The following is a 26,464-nucleotide window of genomic DNA, read 5'->3' on the forward strand; positions in this document are numbered from 1 at the left end:
GAGCCTAAGAGAGATGTCTTGGGGCCAAGCCCTGAGGAACCCCAGCATTTAGGCTAGATAAAGGGAACCAAAAAGGGGAGTGAAGAGAGGTCAATGAGGTAGAAGAAAAACCAAGAAAGAAACTAAGGATGGGTGCTCCTGGGTTGTTCTAAGAACATATAGGACTGGCAGTGAATACACTTGGGGAGGGGAGGAAGGCAGTGAAGCTGCATCTAAGTCTTAAAGGGTCTCTAGGAGTAATCCTGGCAAAGATGGGGGAAAGTAGGCATTTTCTAGCAGCAAGAGCAGAATTGAAGAAGTCCTAGGGACAGGGAGCAGGAATATTCGAGGAAGTCACAAATTAGGAGGGAATGATGAGCAGTAAGGCTTGCGAAGTGGACAGGACCCACCATATCACAAAGGGGCTTCCATATGATAGGGATGGATAGGACCTTTTATTCCTTATTACCAAGGTAATAAGACGCTCATTATAGAAAGTGGTTAAATATGTAAAAAGGAGATATCAAAAAGGAAATCACTCCCCAGAGATTTTACATTTATCTTCCTATACTTTTTAATGTAGTTGAAACTTTTATAGGTTTTTGTTGTTGCTTTTTTTGCTTAACATATTTAACACTTCCCCCATGATACTAAAGGCTTCATAAACATCTTTTTAAGTGGCTAGACAGTACTTCACAATGGAATCAAGCAAATTAATTTCTTCCATGTTCTGTGTATACAGTATTTCAAATTTATACATGATGTTTTGAAAGATTTTTGTAATTTTGACAAATTTCTTTTAAAAATCCTTGGTCGAATAAATAAAAAATCTTAAAAAAAAAAATAAAAATCCTTGGTCGATGTCAAAGGGCTTTCTACCCAAATTTTCCCAATTGACTCTTTTAAGATTTCTGCGTTAGACTGTTCAGAACAATCACCATGGAAGCAGTGTAAAGAATGGATGGGGGCGTGGCGGTGGGGGAGTGGGGAGCCCGGTTAGGAGCTGCTACAGTTGTCCAGCGGAGAAGACCTGGCGTCCTGCAGCCATGCTAGCAAGCTGTGCACACCCTTCCCTTCGGACCCCCTCCCCCCCCAGAAGCATCAGGCGGAGAGTTCGTTAGAAACGGCAGAACCTCAGGTCCCAGCCCAGACCTAATTTGAATCTGCATTTTAACAAGATCCTCAGATGATTCCTATGGCCATTCAAGTGAGAGAAGCGCAGATGGAGACGACTGGTGGTTTCAAACTGCTGCACACTACAATCACCTGGGGAGCTCTAAAAAATTCCAAAGCTCAGGTCACACCCCATACCAGTTAAATCAATCTCAGCGAGTGGGACCAAAAAACAAAACCTTTCCAAGTAATCCTAACATGTAGCCAATTTTGAGAACCTTTGATCTAGGGTGTAGCGTGGAAGGAAACAATGGTTGGGCTCAGGTGGCTGAGGAACAGGCATGGGAGGTAAACCTAACTGCACCACACAGCTCCACTTTACATTTTGGATTTTGCACAACATACAAGTAGGGCTGCTGTGAAAGAACTAAAAAGCGTGGGAAGGCCTGATGTACGTACTCCCGAATTAGGAGTTACACCGCCCGATCGAGGTAGGCTGGCCGCTAATGCAGAGAAGCGCCGCCTGGCCAGGACCGCGCGCCCCGCCCCCCCAGCGGCTCCCGCGCCCTCCCGCGTGTCGGGAATGGGACTTGGGGCGCATGCGCGCTCGCCGCTGCGGCCGGGGTCGGCCTCCGGTGACGTCAGGACGCGTCGCGGGTTCCAGCCCCGAGCCCGGGGCCCCCCGACTCCCGCGCAGGTTGGGCGGGGGCGGGGCGTCAGGCCAGCTGAGCTATCCCGTCAGACCGCGCCAGTTTGAATGAAAGCTCCTCAAGATGGCGGCGGCTGGGGCCGAGGCGCGAGGAGGTGAGGGCTGGAGAGCGGCACCCCTCACTGTCCCCCGTTCTCCAGGCAAACTCCCGAGGCCCGGGAAGCGGGGCCGGGATCCGTGGGCCCGCCAGAGCGCGACGCGGCGAAACGCCGCCTTCCGCTCTGCTGACACCTTGGCCCCCAAAGGCGCCCCGCGGGCTTCACCCTTCCCCCGGTCCCTGACCCTTCTCACGGCACGGCCCGCTCGCTCCCCGCAGTCTCTTCCTGCACCCCGCTTCCGCGGGGCCCGGTCCGCGCGCCCTGCCCCGAGGTCGGCTGTCTCTCGCTCCGCGGAGGTCCTGCGGACTCCGTGGCCCGGCCCCCGCTGCCCGTTGGGCCGGAGGCCCCTCCCCGCCTGGTCGCCGTGTGGAGGTATTCGGGCGGCCGCCGCGGCTCCTGGTAATCCCCGGGGGGGGTGCTCGAGGGCCTGTGGGCACGCGTGTGGTTTACTTCTTTGTGGTGGTTTGGGCGGGACGTTTTGTGTTCGGGCTGGCTTTTTAACTGGGAAGCGGGAAGTACCCGGTGGTGTAAATGTGACCTCAATATCAGAGGAAAAAAGAAATTGGGGCTGAAGTATGAACGCTAAGGGTACATTCCCCGTCGGATACTATCCCAGTAAGTGGGTGTTTGAAGACGTAGCCTCTGCCTTAGGGTAATTTTTATACCCACCGGGAACTTGCGTGTTGTTTATGTGGACGCCAGAGAATTAGATCCTAGCGTGTGTGTGTTTGTGTGTGCGCCTGCCTGTCTCGCGCACCCTCTGAAAGACTGGAATTTTCAAGGCATTCTAGAATTTAAAGGTGTTTGCTAGCACTACTGTCCACCTAGATTATGAACTCATTATCCCCAAACTTTTCTTCCACTAGGGGTTAGTGTGAACCTAGTTTAAGGTTTTTGTAGTGGTAATAAAATGTTTAATCTTGCAAATGAATTATCTTCTACATTATCATAGATAATCGGAATTGTTAACCAGGGTTTGCGGTTTTTTATGTTCCAGGTTTTTTTCCTCAAAAATAGCATTTCCGTCGAGGGTTGTCTTGAACCTCAAGTTAAACTAGGTAAAAATGGTAGGGACAACAGACATACACATCTTGGGTGATATCCAAGAGGAACCTCCTTTGCACGTGATCAGCATAGTGAGGTTAACTTTACACAAAACATCCCGAAGTTTTTTAAATGGAAGACATTTAAGTGGTCATTTCTGTTATACCACTCTCCTGCACCCAAACCACCACTCCACAGTAAGCAGTCTCTCCCCCAAATATTTTTTTGGAGAAAATACCTTTCGTTTTCTTGGTCTAGAATTACGAATCTTTTGTAGGAAGCAGGGTGGTGGAAATCGTGCTTCAGGGTTTCTGACGATGAAGCCCCAGTGTGAGTTGGGGAGGGTGAGGGAAGGATATAGTTAAGAGCTGCTGTGTGTTCTCTCTTCCTTGGAAATTACCTCAAAACAAAAGGTTATCACAACTACCTTGGAGAGCTACCGAGTAAAGCTTGAGTTTACTGATAGATTTTGTTTGGTTAATTCCACTTTACTCCCACCCTCACACTTTTTCAGTGAATCTGAAATCTGGAAAGATGAAAACATGACTAAAGTCATGTAGCTGGGTAGCGTAGCAAAGGGTGGGGCAGAGGACCCTTGATTCTCTGGAGTGCTTACCATAACGCTAGCCATAAAACCAAGTTTATTATATATTTCTAAACATCAGTTTGTGTTAACATATTTTATATGCCATGTGGTAGCATACTATGTACACAAAATTGAGAGTAAAATCTTTAGCACATTTAGTTACTGGCTTCTGTAAGGTTAATTATGACTGTGTCTGATTTTTTTTAAGCTTGGTATGGATTATGTAAATTGAGTACTCTGTTTTGTAAATCTTGGCTTTAAAACAATGCAGGAAATGAGAATTATGAAAATAAATTCTCCATTTGTAATAATTCTTGGGCTTATTTACCTTGATAATAATACAGCATAGGCAAAATAATAAATGGACTTAAAATTTCATGCAGCATTCCAGAATGGGAAAAGTAGGGCATGTGATTGCTGTATGACTATGTTACTGTAGAACTATATTTCAATAAAATTTCATTTCTTATTGTCCAACTAAGAGAAAGGGAGAAAGTTGTTTTTAATAACTTGTAAGGCTGTTTTAAAATATATTTAAGATATTTTTAATAACAATAAGTTTGTCTTAGGATCTACATTTTATTAAAACTGATTATATTCTTTATATTCTATATAGAATATAATGGAAAAGGTAAAAACATTATCTCTGTTGCTGTTTGCATCTATATGTAATTTTAAGAAAGCTTACAGACATGAAACTTACTGTTCAGGTGGCTTAGTAGAAATTAATTTACATTAGTTAAGCATAGTAGGATAGAGATCCATGAAAAAAATCCAAGACCAGTTTACCAAAATAGTTCTTTAATGCTTAACTTTTTCTTGAAGACATATAAATGGTTTCTTGTCATATGAATTTTCAGTCCTGTAAAATTTGCCAGTTGAAGGGTGGGGATATAGAGGTCTTAAGTTTTTCCTTTTTTTGTTTTAATTGAGTAGCTACTTCATTAGTAAAGAATTCTATTTTCTTATTGTAGCTTGGTGTGTGCCTTGCCTAGTTTCACTTGATACTCTTCAGGAATTATGTAGAAAAGAAAAACTCACATGTAAATCGATTGGAATCACCAAAAGGAATCTAAACAATTATGAGGTGGAATACTTGTGTGACTACAAGGTAGTAAAGGTAAGGCAAATATCTAGCCCCTTAAAAGAGACCTTATCAAGACTTCAATTCAGTATTTCATATTTCTGTAACATAAAAAGAACCTTAAAAGTAAGCAAAAGCTCTTCTTAATGTTAAAAATTCTAAGTCATAATAAATTTATATGTCCTATCATCTATATTGCCAAATAACATTGAGAGGATTTTGAAGCATTAAATGTTCTTGCATTAGAATATTTTAAGGTACTTATATCATTCTACATCCAACTCTTGATTATCTCCGTGTGGATTACCAGAGCAAATGTTTTATCTCATATTGGCTTCTCCTGTCATTCATTTTGTTCCTGAATCATATTTCCCCACTATCACCTGAAATAAACCTAGAAATTCAAACCCAATTTTAGTGCTATTGAACCTCCTCAGGAAGCATCACCATTTGTATGTCCTGTATCATGTCAAACTCCAGATATTAGTGAGGTTCTGTGGGGTAATAGAATGGCCTGGAATTTAGAGTCATTTCTGATCTTCGATTGGTACTTTGTGGCTTTATCAAAGTCATTTAATTTCTCTGGGCCTCACCTGAATTCCTGTTTCTCTTTAAAATGACAGGTTTGTTTTCCTAGGAACCTTCCTCAATCTAAACCTTATGATATATTTTTGAGTAATTCATCTTTCTGTAGTCTGTTCCCTCTCCAAGAACTCTTTTTTGGTCATTTATTTGTCAGTTCTTCCAGACAAATGAATTAGGAATCCTTCTCCTTCGTCTTCCGTATTGATTCAGTCATTAAATCCAGTTCTTCCTTTGAAACATCCATCATCTTTTCATATAACTACCTTCCCCACTCAATGGGATTTTATGATCAAGCATTTCACCTACACTCTTCAGCAACCTTCAACCCCAAAACAGCCAAGTCACCTGCCATCTTATTGTATAAACTGTGGCCTGACCAATCTAGCCAAGAATATCCTATAATCACACGTACTGATACCATTAAAGCTTATTTCTAATCTCACTCTACTCGGTTCTACATAAGGTTTTTATCTGTTGCTTTCTTTTCCCTTTCTTATCAGCAGTTTTTCTAATTTTTATTACTTTTCTGGACTTCTTACTCTATCCTTCACCTTCGTATTCAGCCACAGACACTGAAGTGTATTTACTTCCCTGTCTTCCACTTCTGTGAAATATAGGATCCTTCAAGTATGAACTCTGAACTTTACACCAGTTATCTGTATCTTTGCTGTCACTGTTTTCCTTTTCCTGTCCATCCCTGTTAGGACTTTGCTTAATCCATGATGCTTGCTTTTTTTTTCTTTTTTTTTGTTCTTAAGCTCTCTTTTTCCAGTGACTTCTCTCAGTCAATAAAACCTATTCAGGTCTTCCCCAATCTTTCTTCGACCTTGCCTCCCCACTCAAGCATTCCTGTCCTCTACTTCATTTCCCATTAACTTTTTAAAACAGCTTTGTCAAGATGTAATTCACATACCATACAATTCACTAATTTAAAGTGTACAACTCAGCTTTTAGCATGCTCGCAGAGTTATTCTAAAGTTGACTGTGGTGATGGTTGCACATATTCATTACGCCACAAAGAAACTCGGCACCACTCCCCAAACCTCCCCAATCTTCTTCCCCCACTAGCCCTAGCCAACCAGTAATCTACTTTCTGTCTCTGTAGATTGCCTATTTGGACAATTCATATAAATAGAACCTTACAATATGTATGTGGTTCTTTTTGATTGGTTTCTTTCACTTAGCATGGTGTTTTCAAGGTTTGTCCGTGTTGTAGCATGTATTAATACATCATTCCTTTTTATTGCCAGCTATTCCATTATAGGGATATAGCATATACAATTTATTCCTCACTTGGACATTTGGGTTGTTTCTGTTTGGGGGCTATTATAAATAATGCTGTTATGAACATTCATGTAGAGGTTTTTGTATGGACATGTTTTCATTTCTCTTGGATATATACCTAAGAGTTGAATTACTGGGTCATACAATTTCTCTGTGTTTAACTATTTGAGGAACTGCCAAACTTTTCCAAAGGGACATTCCCACTAGCAGTGTTATGAGTGTTTCAATTTCTATACCTCCTTACTAACACATATTATTATCTGACTCTTTGATTATAGCTGTCCTAGTGGGCATGGAGTAGTACCTCCTTGTGGTTTTGATTTGCATTTCTCTGATGGCTAATGATACCGAGCATCTTTTTTTGTGCTTTCGCCATTTGTATATCTTTGGAGAACTGTCCATTCTGAGCCTTTGCCCATTTTTTAAAATTGGGGTTTTTTTTAAATTATTGAGTTGTAATAGTTCTTTGTATATGCTAGATAGTCCCTCATGAGATATACAGTTTGTAAAAATCTTCTCCTGGGGATTGTCTCGTCACTTCTCATTAACTTTTTAACCCACTTTATTCTGATTTATGCCCCTATCAGTGACCTCCTAATTCCAAATATGAGGACCTCAAATCTTACTCTCCTTCTTAGCAATGTCTGACACTGTTCGCCTCTCTCTCTTCTTTGAAATTCTCTTGTCCAAGGAGAGACTGCCTACGCTCATACTCCATCTCTACCATCTATTAGTTGAGTGACTTTTAGCAAATTACCCTCTCTGTCTTTCCGTTTCTTCACTTACAAAGTGAGGATAGTTATAGTACCCATCTTAGGGTTATGATTAGCATTAAATGAGTTGATATAGATAAATGCTTAGAACAGAGACTGACCTGTGATGTTCATATTGTAGAAGTGTTTTCTGTCATTGTTATTCACCTCTATCTCCCCTCCTTTTCCCACCTTTTTCTTAGTACTCTTTCTGAATCTCCATTGTCTCTTGCCTGTCCTTCCTCTGAAATGTAAATAACCTTCACAGCTCTGTCCTTGGCCCACTTCTTACCTTGAAGTGACTCTGTAGATGACCTCTTTCCCAGTGGTTTCTACTTCTGTCTGTTTGACTCATGACTGCCAAATCTTTGTGAGGCATTGACCTCTTTATGGACTTCATTTCAAACTGGACACTGTACAGGTTCCCAAATTCAACATATTCAAAACTACACCTGTTTTCCTCCCTCAAATCTGCATCCTGATCTAATAGTGTTCCCTATCTAATCTAAGAAAACCATAATACCTCCAGTTACCTAAACTTTTAAGTTCAGACATTTTTAATTCTTCCTTTCTACCTACCATCTAATAGGTCATCAGATTATATTATCTCTGTCTCTCTATTTGTGTTTTCATGTTCATTCTTGCTGTACTTGAACAGTTAGTTATGTAGGGGTCTGTGCCTACATTGAAGAAACTACCATTATTCTTATACAGGATTCTGAATGTTGTAGTTAGGTTTAGATAGCTTTTGCTCTTTGGTTTCCCTTTCGCCCTCTTATCAATCCTTTCGGTTTCTTGTTTTGGAATAAGCACCCTTACTTGCACACTTAGGTCCCTTCTAAGAGGGACCACTTATATCCCTCTTTTCTTCTTGTTTCTAGCACAAATTACTTAATCTGTGAGCCAGTATTATTTCCACATACCTCTACCCTTTTTCTCTCTCCCTTCTCATGTTCAGGGCACGTGAAAGACCATATGACCGTGTCCTTTTTTTGTGTGTACCCCTCCATTTAGCTCGTAAGAGACACTGTTTCAATACCATATTCCTCAAAGCCATTACAGATGTTTCTAAAACACAGTTCTGGTTGTGTTAGGGTCTCGCTTTAAACCTTTTAATGGCTTGTCTACCAATCTAAGCTGAGACCTTTTGTAGTGAGGTTCTTTATTATCTGGCCACCAACTACCTTTCCAGCTTCATCTCCTGTGACATATCCTACTTTTTATACACACGGAAATACATATAAATTCTTTCATTTAGCTAAGATTTAATGAGCACCTACTATGAGCTGGGCAATGTTCTAAGCATTGTGGATATAGCTTATATTCTAGTTCCTTGAACACATTATGCACCCTTGTGCCCTTTTGCTATTCTCATCCAGTTCCCTCGCTGGAATACTGTTGTTTCCCTTTTCTCCTTGACAGAATTCTCTTTGGCCTGGAAAGTTCAGCTGAAAGGTTACCACTTATTTTTGAGCTTTCTCCCCTCCCCCATGTCCGTAAAATTAACTGCTTTATAGTCAGGACTTAATAAGCACTGTTCGTATTATTCTAGAACTTGACACATTTTATAGCTTGGTTTCATACCTTCTCTGCTAAATTGTCAATCATTTAGGGCCAGGACTAGGTCTTACTGTAGTCTCTAGTACATAATGGGTATTTAGTTAGTACTTAATGAATTGAATTGGCTTTTGCATCAGTGATTTCTCCATTCCTCACAATCACCAGTACACTAGATATTCTTAGCTTCAGACTTAGATTAAAGCAGCCATCTATTGACTAATAGCTCCTATATCATCTTTCTATAGTCTCAGTAAACATTTGAGTTTCTTTTGTGTGTCAGGTACTGCATTAGGCTCTGGTAAAAATAAAGATTAATCAGAAACTGTCTCTCACCTTAAGGAACTCACAGCCTGGTGGAAAGATGGATAAGTAAACCATCCATTACAATATAGTATAATAAGTACAGTGGCAGACTTCATTACGTATCTGTGGGAGGTATACCAGGGCCAGGTCACAGAAAGCTTCCCAGAAGAGGGGATATCCCCCTAAGGCCTAAAAAAGACAGGTACACTATAACTCATGGTTTTAGTACAGAGAAAGGAGTGCTAGAATATGGGAGTTGGAAAGGATGAGAGATGAGTGAAGGAACTTTCACAGCATTCTACAGCAATGGGGGATCACTTGAAAGGTTTTTAAAAAGAGTGATACAATCAGATATTTAGTTCAGAGAATTTTCTGTCTGCAGTAAGGAAAGTGGATTGGCGGGGAGGGGAATGACATAATTTAAACATTCTGAAAGGCTGTTGCGGTGATCTGGGCAAGAAATTATAGTGCTGAAGCGAAAGGAGATAAAAAGAAATAGGTAGTTTTTTTGTTTTTGTTTTTTTTTTAATTATCATGGTTATAAAATGTACAAGTCTATGGTTTAGTGGTCGGGATTGGGTAGGAATCCAGCAGTGAGGGATCTACATCTATGAAAACGTGTTTCTGACTTGTAGTGGCGTAGATAAGACTGCTTACCAAGACCCAGCAATTTAGGAGGATTAGGATAGGAGGACCAGGTTGGGTTTGGAGAAGAAGGTTGAGAACATTTAAATGTACAATGACTGGTAGGTAGTTGAAAATGTGGCTCAAAGTCAAGAATGAGAACTGGAAAACAGATTTTGAATTGGGAAAAAGATAGCAATTGAAGCTCTGGGAATGGATATGATTACCCATGAATTAACTCAACAGATATTTATTGCCATCTGCCATGTCATATGCTAGACACTGGGGATTGCAGCAATTAATGACACAGAGGTATGGTTTCTGATACATGGAGTTATCTTTTAGTGAGGGTGGAAAACCTTAAATATAATTGTACAACGTACTTACAGTTGAGGTAAGTGCTAATGTAACAGAAGGTTGTAACTTCTGGAGAAACTAGGCAGCCGTTTGTGAGAAATGGTGTTTAAACTCAGCCCTAAAGGATGGAAAGAGAAGTAGGGAAGGGTCTTGAGGCAGAAGAGAGCCTGACCTCAAGGAATAGAAAGTGTGAGTGGAACATAGTCAGCAAGAGGGATTGAAAGGAGGCTAGAAGGATGGGGAGGACCCAGGAAGTACAGCTCCCTACAATTCAAGAAAAGAATTTGGACTTTATCTTAAGGGCAGTAGGGAAACATTAACTAGTTTTGAGCAGGGGAGTGACATGATGAGATGGATGTGTTGAAGATGGTGTTCTGGCTGTTGGACCATGAATGGTTTGAAAATGGTTAGAGGCTATTGCAATATCAAGCAAAGAAAATGTGAGAAGAGAGCAAGGACTGATGAGTAGTATGGTGGGTGAGGTGGGGATTCTCATGGGAAAAACTATCAAAGCAACTGAGACAAACTGGCAAGAAAGGTAGGAAGAAAACTGGAAGAATGAGTCATGAAGCCTGAGGGAGAAATAATGTTAGCACAATAGGGGAGAGGCCAGTGGGGTCAAGAAGAACCATGAGGGACCCATTGCATTGAGCAATGGAAGGGTCATTGATGCTGTTAGAGCAGTGTTTGTGCATGGATAGAAGAAGCTGAAATAGAATGAATTAAAGAATAAATTAGAGGTGAAGGACGCCTGGGTGGCTCAGTCGGTTAAGTGTTTGCCTTTGGCTCAGGTCATGATCCCAGGGTCTTGGGATCAAGTCCCACATTGGGATCCTTGCTCAGTGGGGAGCCTGCTTCTCCCTCTGCCTGCCAGTCCCCCGTTTGTGTGCGTGCTCTATCTCTGACAAATAAAATCTTTAAAATAAATAAATAAATAAATTAGAGGTGAGAAAGTAGAGTCAAGTAGTATCGACAATGCTTTGAAAAGTCTAGCTTTGAAGAAAAGGGCTATGTAGGTTTTAAAGGTGTTTATAATTTTATATTTTTATTTAAAAATCTGTATGGGTAATATATGCATGTGATTTTAGAAATCGAATGTTCTAAAAGTTGAATGTTCTTACACTGAAAAGAAATCTTCCACCCCTGTGACCTTGAGTCTCCTGTCTCAACTTTTAGTCATTTATCCTATTTTTTGAAATTCCTTATATATTCCAGCATTTATATCTCAAAGGAGGTTTAGTTTAATTTTGCTTTTAAAAAATGAGGGAGGCTTAAAAAGCTAAAAATAAAAAAGTGAGGGAGGTTTAAATGCTGGTGAGAACAAGTAGAGGAGAAACTGAAGAGATGGGAGAGGTGGGATAATTGATGGAGGAAGTACATCTCTTGTATCAGCATCCACCTTTTCTCTAGTTACATGTCCATGGAAGGATGGAAATAAGGGAGTTTCTGTTTTCTCTCTGCATTAGGAACAGAGGTCTAGGGCTACTGAAAATAAGGTAGTGGGAGAGTGACCTTGAACAAAGTGGAGGAGTTCTGAAATAGCCAGTTTGGGAAATGGAATGAATGCTCACTGGAGGAATGACAGGGCTCTTACTGTTGTGAATTCATGTCAGGGTCCACTTCAACAAATTGTGGTAGTGTCAGTGCTGTATGGTTTTCCTGCAACATGTTCCTGCCATGTTCACCTTTCATACAGAAACATTTCTGACAAAACTGTGAATACTCTTTATTAACATACTTAGCTCATCATTGAAGAACCAGAACCCCCATGCACATTGGTAAGGCTTCTCCCTTAATAAGCAAATATTAAGAGAGAAATATTACCAAAGCTTTGACTTCATAAAGTATCCAGGTAGTTCTTTGTCTCTAGAACCACCACTTGCTGAATGACACATACTGGCAGAATTGTCCACCTCTAACATAGATTAATATTACTGAAAGACTGAGTGCACTCAGAGTGGTTTGTTAAGAACTGGAATAACATAGAAGTCATTTGACTAAAATCCATATTTGAGACATCAGGAAGAGAACTCCAAGAAAGGACTTTTCCAGGGTCATGTTGCTCAGTTGTGTCAGTCTTGGACCACTAGCCCAGGTCTCAGAATTGCTACTTGGTCAGTTACTGTCCTGAAAAATCCAGTGACTTTCCATGGAACACTAGTGTTTTCCTAATTAGATTCAGGCTGTTCTACCACTAATACTGAATATGATGATTTCAAAACTTTCAGGGAAGATTAGCTAATGGGAAGATAGTTTTTGTTTTTTGTTTTCCCATATATATATATATATATATATATATATATATATATATATTAAGTTTTTGTGCTTGCTACCACTTACTGGCTATAGACAGCAGATGACAGAACAAATATTGAAAAAACATGAATTACTATCTACATTAAATTTAACAGCTTGTATTTCTTTTAAAGATTCATGTAGTTACTCTTGTGATTTTTTTATATTACACATATGTTGGTAGCCATATTTTTTGTTTTGCATTCAGAAACAGTCAAAGCCTAGGATATAGTAGGCAATTGTGCTTGGTTTTGGGGCTATGAAGAACAAGATTTCATCCCTCTTGGTCTCTGGTTAAGTTTAGAAATGGGAACACAAGGGGATTGGCAGTGATCAGTTCTCCTTGGGCAAGAGAGTCAGGAAAGACTTCACGGGGTAGGTGACATTTGAGCTGACTTCTAAAGATGAATAGGTTTTCCACACGTAAAAAATGAGACCAAAATAAGTTCGTTATGGAAATGTAAGAGGCCACTGTAATTAGAACTTTGTAAACAAAGAGAAAGGGGTGAAAAGGCCTGGTATGTTTAAGTACTAGCAGCCGCAGTTCAGTATGGCTGGAGGGTGGTGTGTGAATGGGGCCATGTTGGAAGACTGTGTTAGAGAGGCATCAGGGACCCAATCAAGAATGATCTTTGTTATAATAGGAAGTTTGAACTTCATTCTTTAGGCAGTGGGGGAGCCGTTAAAATTTTTAAGCAAGAAAGTAACAGAATGACTGGTACTATGGATTTCTTATTTTTATAAGAAAACTTCACTTTAGTAAAGGTAAATTGGGGTGTCATCAGCCAGAGGCAGGGAAACCAGTTAGGAGACTAATGCAGTAATCCCAGCAAGAATTGAAGGCCTGAAGTAACTAGAGCTATGGTAATAAAGATGGACAGGAACAAGTATCTGAAGAAACTTGATGATGGATTGAGAAGAAGAATCTAGATTGAGTTCCTGGTTTGCGACTCATGTGACTGGGTAGATGATGGGTAAGATTACCCTTGGTGGGGAAAAGGAGAAAAAAAATCCATTTAGGAAGAACAGTGGTGAGTTCCATGGAGATAGATGGATATAAGAACCTGTTGGACACCCAGTAGGCTATTGGATATATGGGGGTGCCAATAAAATTTTGGAAGTCATCAGCATATAATTAACACCACTGGAGTGATGAGGTTGCCCAGAGAGCATTTAGAGCAAGAATTCTTAACCTCTGGAATCCAGATATTCTCCATTATCCAAAATAGTACATATGTGACTTTTGTTAGGGGAAGGTCCATAGCTTTCTCCAGATTCTCAAAAGCGATAAACCTTACTTGGTGTGGAAAGGGGCCAAGGACAGAGCCCCGAGTATTTGCATTAAGTGATGGACAGGGATAGTAAGTAGTCTCAGCAAAGAAGGCAGTAAAGGAATAATAGTGAAGAGAGAAATGTGATGTCAAAGCCTAAGTCAAGTAACATGAGGACTGAAGAGTCATTGGCTTAGCAATTAGAAGACTGGTAAATTATTTCTAATAAACAAGATGGAATCAAATGTATTTGTATGTAATGAAGCTTCCCATAGAAACACTATGGCTTCTAAGAATTGTAAAAACCATTGGCCTATAAAAAAAGTTCAAATGCCTCTGTTGAGTGTTCAAGGCTAAAATTTGCTCTTGCCTTGCCGTTTAACCTCTTGCTTCAATATTCTGAACTTTAAAGCTAGCCAAATCCATCTCTTCGCTGTTTTCTGGATACTTCATACAAATCTTAGCTCCAAGCTTTTGCTGGTGTTTTTCATCCTGCCTGCCCTGTTCCCTACCCAACAAATTCTATCAGTCTTTCACAGTTTGGTTTGTTCTGTTTTCTCTGTGCTCTTTTCTGACTATATTGATTTCCTTCTTTATATACGAGTGGTAATTATTGTCTTGTTTTGTCACTTAAAATTGTACCGCCTTGCATTGCTACTTACTGTACATATTATTGCCTTCTTTTCCCAGAGAGATTTTACCCCTCAAGACTAGCACTACCTTAACATCTCATCACACCCCCTACACCCCCTAGTGGCTGAACTTTCATGTACTTATTTTAAATACTAAAATATTTGAATGAATTTAACCTAAGCCAAATATAGTGGGGGAAAATGTGTTTAAGACAAAATTCTTATAATGCATTCTAAATTATACAGGAGTGATTGATGGATCATTTTACAACTGTACTCCATTTCTATGGGTAATCAAGAGTTGACTGCATATCAGAATAAAATACTGATATATATGAGGCTTATGAACTTTTGGGCTTTTATTTGGAATTTTTAATGAATTGAGTTAATTAAATTTGTTAGGCCAAACTAATTTTTCTGTGTAAAATTACCAATTTTTCAAAATGGAAATATCTTTTTTGGATTTAAAGTAAAATGCACTTACTAAAATAAGTCTACAAAGTAGAAATAAAATATTACTAGTATTTCTATACTATTTTGCCAAAGGCACTCATGTTTTATAAACATCTTTACCATCTGTAAATTAAGTAGGTACTGATGGTATTAACATACAAAACAGTCACTAACAATGCAGCTGGCTCATTACTAAACAATATGATAATGTTACTTTGGAAGCTGACTTCAGAGGGTTGGTGTTAACTGATTTTGCTGAATGATAATTTAGCTTAATCATCTGATTTGAAGCCAGTGTTTCTGTTTCTTCCATTATTTGCTGACAACTGTTGGCATAATCCAGGGTATGGTAGGAAAAACTGTAGCAGAAAAAAAAAAAGGGCCAGAGTTGCATTGCTTTATTCCAGAGTCAGAAAAATTAAAAACTTTCCTAGATAAGAAGTAGAATAGATATGTTAGATACTGCCACGTGGGTCACATTATTGTTGAGCAGATATCTACTAACATAAATCCTAAATTGTAGTAATTACCTGACAGGAGGGAGAAATCCGTGTTACACTTAGTGAGCCAGTTTGACTAACACTTAAGTATGTCTAACTAAGCTTTTCCTTTTTTTCCCTGAAATCACAGTGTGTATTTTCAAGAAAGTACAGTTTTTTGCATATCCTCACACCTTAATTTAACCACATTTTTTAAACAGGTAAAGCATATTTTGACCATTTTCATAAAGAAGGAAAGTTAATTCACAAGCAGTGTTGCTTTTTGAGTAGAATATACTAAAACATTGAGACGAATCAGTGGGAAGAAAATAAACTTAATCACTGGCTGAGTGGTTTGCTTCAGCAGAGCTGCCTCGGGGCTCCTTTTCCCCAGTTTGTGCCTCAGTAACATTTCCTAAACCTTCCAGGTTATATGGCATTAATCAATAATAAAACAAGTGTTATACATACCCTTTATAATAAAAACTGTTAAAAATTTCAGGAAAAAGCAAATGTATCCCAATTAGGTTTTTAATCCATATCTATGATTTAAAACAACTAAAAACTGTAGAATATACAGTTTAATCACTTTCATATTTTAGAGTGTGGGTATATGTGAGTTATTCCAGAGGACAAAGAAAAAAATTGAAGGGCTTTAGAATTTTTTTTATTATACGCACTTAACTACCTTTTTTAAGAGAAACTTAACATGGCATTCCCTGATTTTAAGGGAAGAGAACCTAGTCAAGTCACTGGGGTAGGAAGGCAAAATTCTAGGGACCATGGTGGCCACAACAGCAGTCTGAGGGATAAATCAAAATGTTTGGTGTTAGGTGGCTTGAGTGCCTGCTACCTAATCCATTCACAGGTGAGTCTAAATAAGGTAAGAATTCTCTGGAATCGTGATGTCTGTCCAGTAGAAACAATATAAGCTACATATATATAATTTTAAATTTTCTAGTAATCACATTAAACAAGTGAAATGAAACAGGTGAGACTGCTTTCAAGAATATATTCGGGGCACCTGGCTGGCTCAGTCGGTAGAGTGTGTGACTCTTGATCTCGGGCTTGTGAGTTTGAGCCCCACGTTGGGCATAGAGAGGACTTTAAACAAATCTTTAAAAAGTAATAATATATTTAATCCAATAAAAGCAAAATATTTCAGTATGTAATCAATATTTTTCAAATGTTAAGAAATATTTTACCTTTTTCTGTGTTTAGTGTTTGTAATTCAGTGTGTATTGCACTTAAAGCACATCTCAATTTGGACTAGTCACATTTCAGGTGCTTGATAGCTACATGCTGCTAGGAATGACTGTATTGGACATGGTGTCTCTAGAACATCTAAGGGATGTGTGCCCATGATATTGAGAAATAGAACTTGCCTTATATCCAATGTAAAATATTAAAATTACCTGCCTTAGAGGATACCTACATCTGTGCTGGCCAAGTGAAGCACTAACGTAGGTCATAAATTGTTAGTTTTGAGACTACCTGTTTCCATGATCAAGATAAATACGAAATACGACTTTGTTTAATAATTACTGTTTGGTAAAATATTCATGAATTTCAGTACTCTTATATTCACGTGCAATTCTTTTACTGTGCTCAAACATACTATGCCACAACTAAATTCTGTACCTAATTTATGTAATATAAAGAAAAAAGTTTTATGTTTTGTATTGCATCCACTAGAAACCTCTGACTCAATATATTCTGAACTTTATTAAGAAGAATGATAATGGCTACCTTACTCTTTAAGATATTAAATTATTTTAAGTAATTAGGACTGTCATAATCTGACTTCAATTTTCTTTTATATTTTAAGGATATGGAGTATTATCTTGTAAAATGGAAAGGATGGCCAGATTCTACAAATACTTGGGAACCTTTGCAAAATCTCAAGTGCCCATTACTACTTCAACAGTTCTCTAATGACAAGCATAATTATTTATCTCAGGTAAACAAAGGCAAAGCAATATCTCTAAAAGACAATAACAAAGCTTTGAAACCTGCCGTTGCCGAATATATTGTAAAGAAGGCCAAACAAAGGGTAGCTCTGCAGAGATGGCAAGATGAACTCAACAGAAGAAAGAATCATAAAGGAATGATTTTTGTTGAAAATACTGTTGACTTAGAGGGCCCACCTTCAGACTTCTACTACATTAATGAATACAAACCAGCTCCTGGAATCAGCTTAGTCAATGAAGCTACCTTTGGTTGTTCATGTACAGACTGCTTCTTTGAGAAATGTTGTCCTGCTGAAGCTGGAGTTCTTTTGGCTTATAATAAAAACCAGCAAATTAAAATCCCACCTGGTACCCCCATTTATGAATGCAACTCAAGGTGTCAATGTGGACCCGATTGTCCCAATAGGATTGTACAAAAAGGCACCCAGTATTCTCTTTGCATCTTTCGAACTAGCAATGGCTGTGGCTGGGGTGTAAAAACCCTTGTGAAGATTAAAAGAATGAGTTTTGTCATGGAATATGTTGGAGAGGTATGTTCAACTTAAAACAATGGGTGTGGAAGGTTTATGCTTTTTTTACATCAGTAACAAATATTGGTACGTTTTTATATTACCATTTGCAAGTGAGAGAAGGGTTCACTGGCATAGTTAGAAATACAAACTTGTATATGAACAAAAATATATCTATAATGACAAACAAAATAGTCCTCTTTCAGAAACACCCATTCATAGTCATTGAAACTGGCATTTGTAAAATATGGCGACTGTTTTTTACATAAAAGCCCTAAGAAGAAAATCAGATCTAAACACCTGCTGACTTTGAAAACTTTTAGATTATAATTCATCCACTTGACTAAACATGGTTAAGTGTAGTTGGCAAAACTCAGTATCGTATCAACATGAGAGATACTGTAGGGTAGAAAAATGCTTTCTTAGGAAGTGTTGTAAAATAACCTTAAAAGCATTTATTGAATCCACCAGAAAATCCAAATTCATTGTAGCTCAGCTGGAGACTATTCTCTAAATTGCCAGACTGAGCAAATTTATTTTTATATGTATAATGTAAATATACAAAAAATAGTATTTGCATGTACCACATACTATTCTAAGCACCTGATGTTTTAACTCCTTAATACTCTCAATAACTCTGAGTTATCTCCATTATTATAGATGTGGAAACAGTAGTGTTATCTCCATTATTATAGATGAGGAAACAGGCACAGAGAAGTTCAGCAACCTGCACAAGGTCACATTGTAGTGAAGAGGAGCCAGGATTCAAAACCAAGGCTCCAAGATGAGTGCACTTTGCCGCTGCACTACACTTCCTCAAACTGAGTGAAGGACTAAGCTGTGACTAGAAAATACAAGTGTGACTGCATATCTCAGGTTGTCACATCTGACATTTTAAAGGTTATGTGGAACTAAGTCATGTATAATTATCTGTATTCATCTAGAATTCTGAGATTAAATTGGAACCCTACTTCGATCCTTCCATTTTTAGACAATGGCAGATTATTGTAAATCACTATTCGGGATACCAGATCTTGTATAATCAAATTCCTCTCTGTTTTGGCTTACTGAATGCCGTAGTTAAATCTGGTTGACACCATGAATCACTTTAGACATTTTTGGTTTCCTAAGCTGAGCATCTGGTAAAGCTGTGTTCTTAGAACAGAACTGTAGACGATGGTTTTGAGCTACAGAATTTCATGAAAACAAGAGTGTCATCAAAACAAATATTCACACAAACTACTCTAGAAGAGCTGGATGGAAAGATGTGGAAAACTAAGGGCAGAAATGACTGCAAAAGAATCAAGGCTGTTTAAGACAGGAATTAGGACAACCCACAGTTAACAAATTGAGACAGTACTACTTTCATTCCAATTTATTCAGATGTTCAAAAAGCTACCCAATTATAGCTTTCTGTAGGACATAACGGAATGTAAGGACTAAATTTACAAGATACTCATTTGCAACAATGTGGATGGAACTAGAGAATATTATGCCTACTCTATGAAACTAAACTTTCCATACAGTTGACTGCAAATTTAGCATGCCGCCTTTCCTGTATTTGTAACAGATTTCCATTTGTAACTGCACAAATTACAGGAAAAATAAGCTTTTAGAGTATCTTTACTTTTTTTTTAAATTAACATATAATTTATTACTGGTTTCAGAGGTGCAGGTCTGTGATTCATCAGTCTTATATAATACCCAGTGCTCATTACATCACATGCCCTCCTTAATGCCCATCACCCAGTTACCTCATCCCTCTACCCCTCTCCCCTTCAGCAACCCTGTTTGTTTCCTATGATTAAGAGTCTCTTATGGTTTGTCTCCCTCTCTGATTTCACCTTGTTTTATTTTTTCCTCTCTTCCCCTATGATCCTCTGTTTTGTTTCTTAAATTCCACATATAGGTAAGGTCATATAATTGTCTTTCTCTGATTGACTTATTTCGCTTAGCATAATACTTTGTAGGCATTAGTATGTTAATAAATTTATGGATGAGTGTGTTTCTTCAGTTCAACAATAGCTATATAATATACTGTAGTTTTTTCTTTTTAGGTAATCACAAGCGAAGAAGCTGAAAGACGGGGGCAGTTATATGACAACAAGGGAATCACATATCTCTTTGATCTGGATTATGAATCTGATGAATTCACTGTGGATGCAGCCCGATATGGAAATGTCTCTCATTTTGTGAATCACAGTGTAAGTGATACTTAAAGAATAGACAGGACTGGGCGCCTGGGTGGCTCAGTTGGTTAAGCGACTGCCTTCGGCTCAGGTCATGATCCTGGAGTCCCAGGATCGAGTCCCACATCGGGCTCCCTGCTCGGCAGGGAGTCTGCTTCTCCCCCTGACCCTCCCCCTCTCATGTGCTTTCTCTCTCATTCTCTCTCTGTCAAATAAATAAATAAAAAATCTTAAAAAAAAAAAAAAAAAAAAAAAAAGAATAGACAGGACTAATCAACTTAGCACTGTTTTTAATGATTTTCCATAGTTGAGAAATAATTATCTTTAAATTACTTACCCTTTTAATATTTCCAGAGTATAATACAAAGACCTCTTTGGTTAGGTTATGGTATTATTGCCGTATTAGGAAAATTCATTGAGGTGCCTACCAAATACCATGCATTTTGCAAGAGTTTTTATGTATGTTACTTCATTTAATCATTCAAAACTTTGTAAGTTAGGTTTTGTGTTAATGTAGAGGACAAAGTTAGCGGAGGAATTAAGAGGTAGAAGGGTTAGGAATCACATGCAACTGTAGAAGTTAACATGTAACTTGTTAACATATTTATAAAATTTAAGAATTTGCAGATTAAGTATTTAGGGCTGTTTTTCTAAGCCTAAGCCTAATTTTCTAATTTTTAATTCATGTTTGAAAAGAACTTAGAATACAGCTGGAACCCTGATTGTAGAATTTTATACTCTATAAACTATTTCTAAAAATAAGGGAGTTGAATAGTTACTGGGTACCTACTAAGTGCCAACAGATATGGGTAAGTTATGTAGCTGCCCATATAAGAAAGTAGGCCATGCTAAACTTATGATGGATTTTATACCAAGAAACTAGCTTATGTTTAGTAGTGAAATGTCAGAAACCTTCTGACTCATTTGTTGTGAGTTTTATTTTTAATATTTTTAATTTTTAAAAAAATTTTTTTCTTAATGATAAATTTGAGATACTCTCAAAACAGATGTATTCTATACAAGGACAATTAAACACTTATTTTGATTTCTTAGGATGATTCACTAGATGTTTCTTCTTGCATTGTCCAGAATTTAATGTAGCATTCTCAAAATATTAAACAATTCCAAACAGAGGTTAAAGCAATGAAACTCCATGCAGTATAAAATTTGAGTTGTATAATGCTGACTTGATTTTTTAAATATTCTATTTCGCGTTACTTACTTTTCTCTGTATCACGTTACTAACTGAAATGAACTACATACAGGTGAAATGATAATGTTATCTAGGGTTTGCATGACAAGTCCTCAGAAAAGTTAAAAGGTTGAGACTAGATGAAACAGAATTGGTAAAAATGTTAATAATTGTTAAAGCTGCAGGGTGAATATATGTGGATTTATTATTTTTGCTAGTGTTGTGTATGTCTGAGATTTTCTATAAGTGAAAACAGTATTTTTTAATTTGCGTGCCTCAAAGACCACTAAACAATAAACCTTGTAATTTCTAATAGAACTTAAAAAATAATAGTCGAGAAATTATTTTATATGGAATGTAGAAGAGCCTGTTCATGTCATTTTTACTTAAATGGGTTCTAATGTTCCTTCTTAGTGTGACCCAAATCTTCAGGTGTTCAATGTTTTCATTGACAACCTTGACACCCGTCTTCCCCGAATAGCATTATTTTCCACAAGAACCATAAATGCTGGAGAAGAGCTCACCTTTGACTATCAAATGAAAGGTATGGTTTTCAAGTACAGTTTGATTGGTGTTCAGTTGTTTCAATATGAAGAATCAGAGTAAAAAAGACCTGAACCAAAAGATCCGAACCAAGCAAATATTAAAGAAGAGAAAAAATGAGGCTATAAGAGTTTGTCATTTTACTCAAGGTCACAAAGCTAATCTGACAGAGGTAAAACTAGAATCCAGGTCTGCCTGACCTTGAGCTGAGTAATGCTCTTTTCTCTGTATCACGTTGCCACCTGCTTTTTTCATAATTTCCATTATGAAAGCTTATCATATACATCTTTTCTCAATATTACTTGTATTTTAAAATTGTAAGGCATACATTTCTGAATATTTACTAAGAGACTGAAAATACGACTTAAATCACAAATGAACTTATTCCATTCCTACTAGGATTTGGCTTTTTTTTTAAAAAAAAAAATGGTACTTTTATTTGCTTTATTGTGACAATATTTTTTTTCTTTGTTTTTTGTAAGTATTAATTACAGGGTGTTACTATTTGGCCTTGCTTTATGGCCCTTAAGTAATGTATGAAACTGAATGATTGTGTATTGGATTTTCCCAGTTAAGTTCCATCATTTCCGAAAGCTATTCTTTTAAGTATGGGCTAATAGCGTATGCTTTTATCTCTTACTAGCCCACACCATCCTTTCAAGATAATTCATAATGATTTGTCTCTGAATATTTACATTTACTTAAAACTGATAGAAAATTTGAACTTCCTCCTGAATTGTCTTAATTCTTACTTCTGTATTTCTTTTTCTATGTAATCAGGTTCTGGAGATATATCTTCAGATTCTGTTGACCACAGCCCAGCCAAAAAGAGGGTCAGAACTGTGTGCAAGTGTGGAGCTGTGACTTGCAGAGGTTACCTCAACTGAATTTTCAGGAAATAGAGCTGATGATTGTAGTTTTGTTTTTTTTCTAATGTTAACATTTCAAAAAAGTATTTGGGACTCTTTTCATATTATCAAGATTATATGCTATGTTAATTTACAGTTCATATTTCAAACTATTGGCCAAATGTATTACTGATGCTTCTGAAGAGAAGAACACAGGGTCACATAGACTAATTTGAAATACACATATTTAGTAATTAGGTACCAAACATGAAAAGTATTTACAGATGAGCATATACATACATAAAAAGTCTGTGTGAATAAAGAAATGCCTCCTTCAGTGTTTAAGCATTGAACTGACAGCGTAACAGTCACTAAGATCAAATATTCAACCTGCGTACACCTTGAATTTAGAGAAAGTTAATTCAGTTAGGGCAAATATATACAAGTGCTATTCTGTTATGTTGTCATTCCCATTATTACTCACTGTACTTGTATTTGAGACAAACAGATGATACTATATACTATTTTCCTACTTTCATTAAAATATTGGGTCTTACTGATACATAAATTTAAGGTTTAAAATTAAATATAAAAAATTTACAGCTTAATTCATATTTTGAAGCAATCTTGACTGTTATGAGGCATGTATGTCTGAACCAGTAATTCTTAAAGACTTTTATTCCCTTAAAAGGATAATTTCCAAAAAGTTCTACAATTCTAGAATGGCTGGCCATTATGCTGCTTCGAAAGGCTGGGGCAGTGGGACCACAAAAGGGTTTTTGGAGTGCTGGGCAGAGGGAAAGGGAGCACTTGAAGGGCCCCTCTTAGTAACATGAACTGAGATCCATGTCGAGTTCCTCTGGTCTAAACACAAACAGCAGAACAAGCTACCCCTGAGTGCGGCTGCACCTAACAATAATGTTTCATACAATACATTAATAGTACATTTCTGAATTTCAGGCAGTTTTAACATTTCCACCAAATTTAATTATTTTTCTATTTCCTGCAGGCTCTTAAAATAATCTATATTTTGAACTGATACTTATTTTTTATACATGAATTTTTTAAATGTGATAAAGCTAAACTTGGCTTGGCCAAAGTGTGTACCTGAATAATGAGAACTTTTTTTACTTGAACCATGAAGACTGAAATGGAATATATTCCTTGGTTTTTGTTTTCCTGCATAGTAAAACCTCAATCAGGAAAAAAACGTGTTTTCATCTCTGTCATTGTGGCATTTGTAATCATGGTGTCCAACATGAAGGTAAACGCAGCAAGTAAATCTGGCTTTCAGTATTCCTAATTAAATTGTACCTAAGTCCATTGCCCCATTGCTTTAATGACCTAAAATAAGTTTGGGTAAAATTGAACTGACTTCAAGAATGCAGCACTTCAAATATCTTCTTGATCTTTAACCTCTTTTTTGGGAGAAGCTACACTTTATTATGCATTATATTGCTACCACATGACTTTGCTCTTTCATAATACAGGGTAAATTCTTTACATGTTTGGAGTCTCAGTGTATTAACCAAAATCTGCAGAAGGTGTCAAGGAAAAATACATTTTTTGGTGCCATTTCTTATGTTTTATGACAAAATAGTCACATGGTGTCAGTGGTGAGAAAGCATCACAGATTTACAGGTGCTCCAATGGCCAAGCTTACTTTGAATTATAATTTTTACAGGTTTAAATATGTAATTTTAATATTCTTAAAAAGTCAGTGTTTTACTGTCCAGTTATTCTTGTCTACTTGTGTTAAAAAAAAAATGTAAAACAGGAGGGCAAAGGGAAAGTGGCTATTTTCAGTAAACTTGTTTCATTTTGTCCTTATTACTAGAAATTTAATGGGTCTTTGAGATTTTAATTACCTTTGTTATCCTTATTTTATTAAAAAGCTGGACTTAGTAAAATAGGAACTCCGTACATGAAGCTGTTAAAAGCCTTTAAGTCAACATTTAGCTTCTTTAGTTTCCCAAGTTATCAGAATTTGTTCTCTCAGTATAAATATAGCCAATATTCAAGGGTAATATTTAGATCGAGTTTAAACTGTAAATCCACTGTGCAAGTTGTATTAGTATCATTGTTTTCAGTACCTACATGAGGATCGTGATACACAGTTGGTAATCTCAGGGTCTTTTCCCCCTCTGTGCAAAATCTAGACTGCATTTATTTTTCTTACAGTTCATTTTTCTTTAGCAAAATAAATTTAGTTTGGCATTTGATTTTCTATTTATCGTGGCTTAGCTTTGTTTCTGAATATTTTACGTCATTTCCAGTAAGGCTTACAAAAGGGTCAAAAGAACACCCATGTATTCTGGACTACTTGCTTCTGCAATTAACCGAAGGTTTTTATACCATTCCTTTAAAGAAGTTTATCATTGTCATGGTTGATCCATTTGAATATTAAAGTAGAATTTTACATAGCATAAAGTGAATATGGATGGATACTTGTAAAACGTCTTGAGCATTATTAGTCACCAGGTTACTTGAACACATTGTGCTAAATAAAAACTGCCTGGAACTGTAAGGGAATTTTAAATGGAAAGCTATTCTTTGAGCAAGCTATTAGGCCCTTTCTGTGTGCTCCTCATAAACCCATGAGGCTGGCACTCTCAGTCCTATACTGGTTAGGTAACATTAACACACCCAAGATCACCAGCTCGGAGCCAGTAAACTACCTGACTAGACTATAATGTCCTCAATTTTGTACTGTTGTTAGTTTAAACATGTAACTCTTGGATTCCTCTCTAAGGCAAATGTGGCTAGTCACGGGGCTGTTTCTATGATTATCTTGGCATTTTGAAACTTTTTTTCTTTTTCTTTTCTACTTTACAGTTCTTAAAGTAAAAATCAAGTAGCCACTAGAATTAATCCTGCCCAGGGCTGTGCTCTTTTTCAGAGGCATTATTACATAGTGGCTAAGACCATGGACGCTGAGCTTGAATTGCCTGCGTTTTCAGTCCCAGCTTCACCCCTTCCCAGCTATGTGAACTACCTCTCTGTGCCTTAGCTTCCTCATTTGTGAATGGGGAGAATAAATTTATCTACCTCAAAGGGTGGTGGTGAGGAATAAAGGAGTTGATATCCAGTGTGTAAAAGAATGAAGCATCACAGAGTAAGCACCATATGTAAGTATTTGCTACAATTATTCTGTACTGTAAGCCTGTACTTTAAAATCTTTGGTGATCACTACAAGTTGTTTTGTGTTCTGTTTTGTTTTTTTAAGTTCTAGTGCTCCTAGCCCTTAAATTCATTCAGCTGGCATTTATTATGCTAGGTTCACCTATAAAACAATGAGAATACGGCAGGATGTAATATTAAATTGACAATGTGATTATAAAGTGCTAAAAATTTCAGAAGAATGTTTCCAGGCATGTTTTGAATCCCCACTCTGGGTTATAAGCTAGACTGTTAAGATGAGGTCTTTGGTGTCATTGAATATATAGTTACATTTGATTATATGATTTGTAATAATGAAATGTAACTAATTTTTAGAGCTATAAATAAAAAATGAAGTCTCTGGGTTCTTGTATTAGGCCTGTTGTAGTTATGACTTGATATTCAACCAATGATCTGCAATCCCTACTGGTCTCTTTAGTGGTTTTATATTCACTTTGCATTTAGGTAATGGTACTCATAGGAGAGAGCGGTAAAATGGGATGAATGTATTTTTACCCCAGTCATACTGAGTCTGTGGAATGTATTTCATCAAAAGCTGGGAGTAGCTCCTGAGCTAGAAAAAAGGGATCAGTGCGGCATGGTGATAATGTATATCATTTAGTTTAATTGATCTGCAAATTGTTTTAGACTCCACTTAAACTCTTTTTTTTCCCCCCACTTAAACTCGTTTTAAGTGAAATCTCTCCTTTTGCTTCCTTAATCTGTAAAATGCCAGCATACCTCAAAGTGTTGAATATTTGTTAACAGAACTTTATTAAACACAACTATGCAAAAACATAACCCACTGACAGACTTGAAGGAAATCAAACAACTCACAGAACACAC

General features: G+C 37.4%; 1 protein-coding gene across 3 annotated transcripts; it reads left to right on the forward strand.

The window, feature by feature from the left end:
- The first annotated feature begins 1,697 nt into the window (after positions 1–1,697).
- On the forward strand, positions 1,698–24,688 carry SUV39H2 (SUV39H2 histone lysine methyltransferase). 3 transcript variants are annotated; one of them, XM_036097024.2, is made up of 6 exons: positions 1,698–1,896; positions 4,504–4,649; positions 17,037–17,708; positions 19,745–19,891; positions 21,483–21,612; positions 22,392–24,688. In XM_036097024.2, the coding sequence occupies exons 1-6, from the start codon at positions 1,866–1,868 to the stop codon at positions 22,496–22,498; spliced, it is 1,233 nt and encodes a 410-aa protein (XP_035952917.2). In that variant the 5' UTR covers positions 1,698–1,865; the 3' UTR covers positions 22,499–24,688. The 3 variants fall into 3 exon arrangements, with proteins under 3 accessions (XP_035952917.2, XP_077931300.1, XP_077931301.1); XM_078075175.1 differs by lacking the exon at positions 1,698–1,896 and adding an exon at positions 2,147–2,298; XM_078075174.1 differs by lacking the exon at positions 4,504–4,649 and having other exon boundaries at positions 1,699–1,896.
- The last annotated feature ends 1,776 nt before the right edge of the window (positions 24,689–26,464 follow it).

This window comes from Halichoerus grypus, chromosome 6, assembly GCF_964656455.1.
Source record: "Halichoerus grypus chromosome 6, mHalGry1.hap1.1, whole genome shotgun sequence".
Taxonomy (NCBI): Eukaryota; Metazoa; Chordata; class Mammalia; order Carnivora; family Phocidae; genus Halichoerus; species Halichoerus grypus.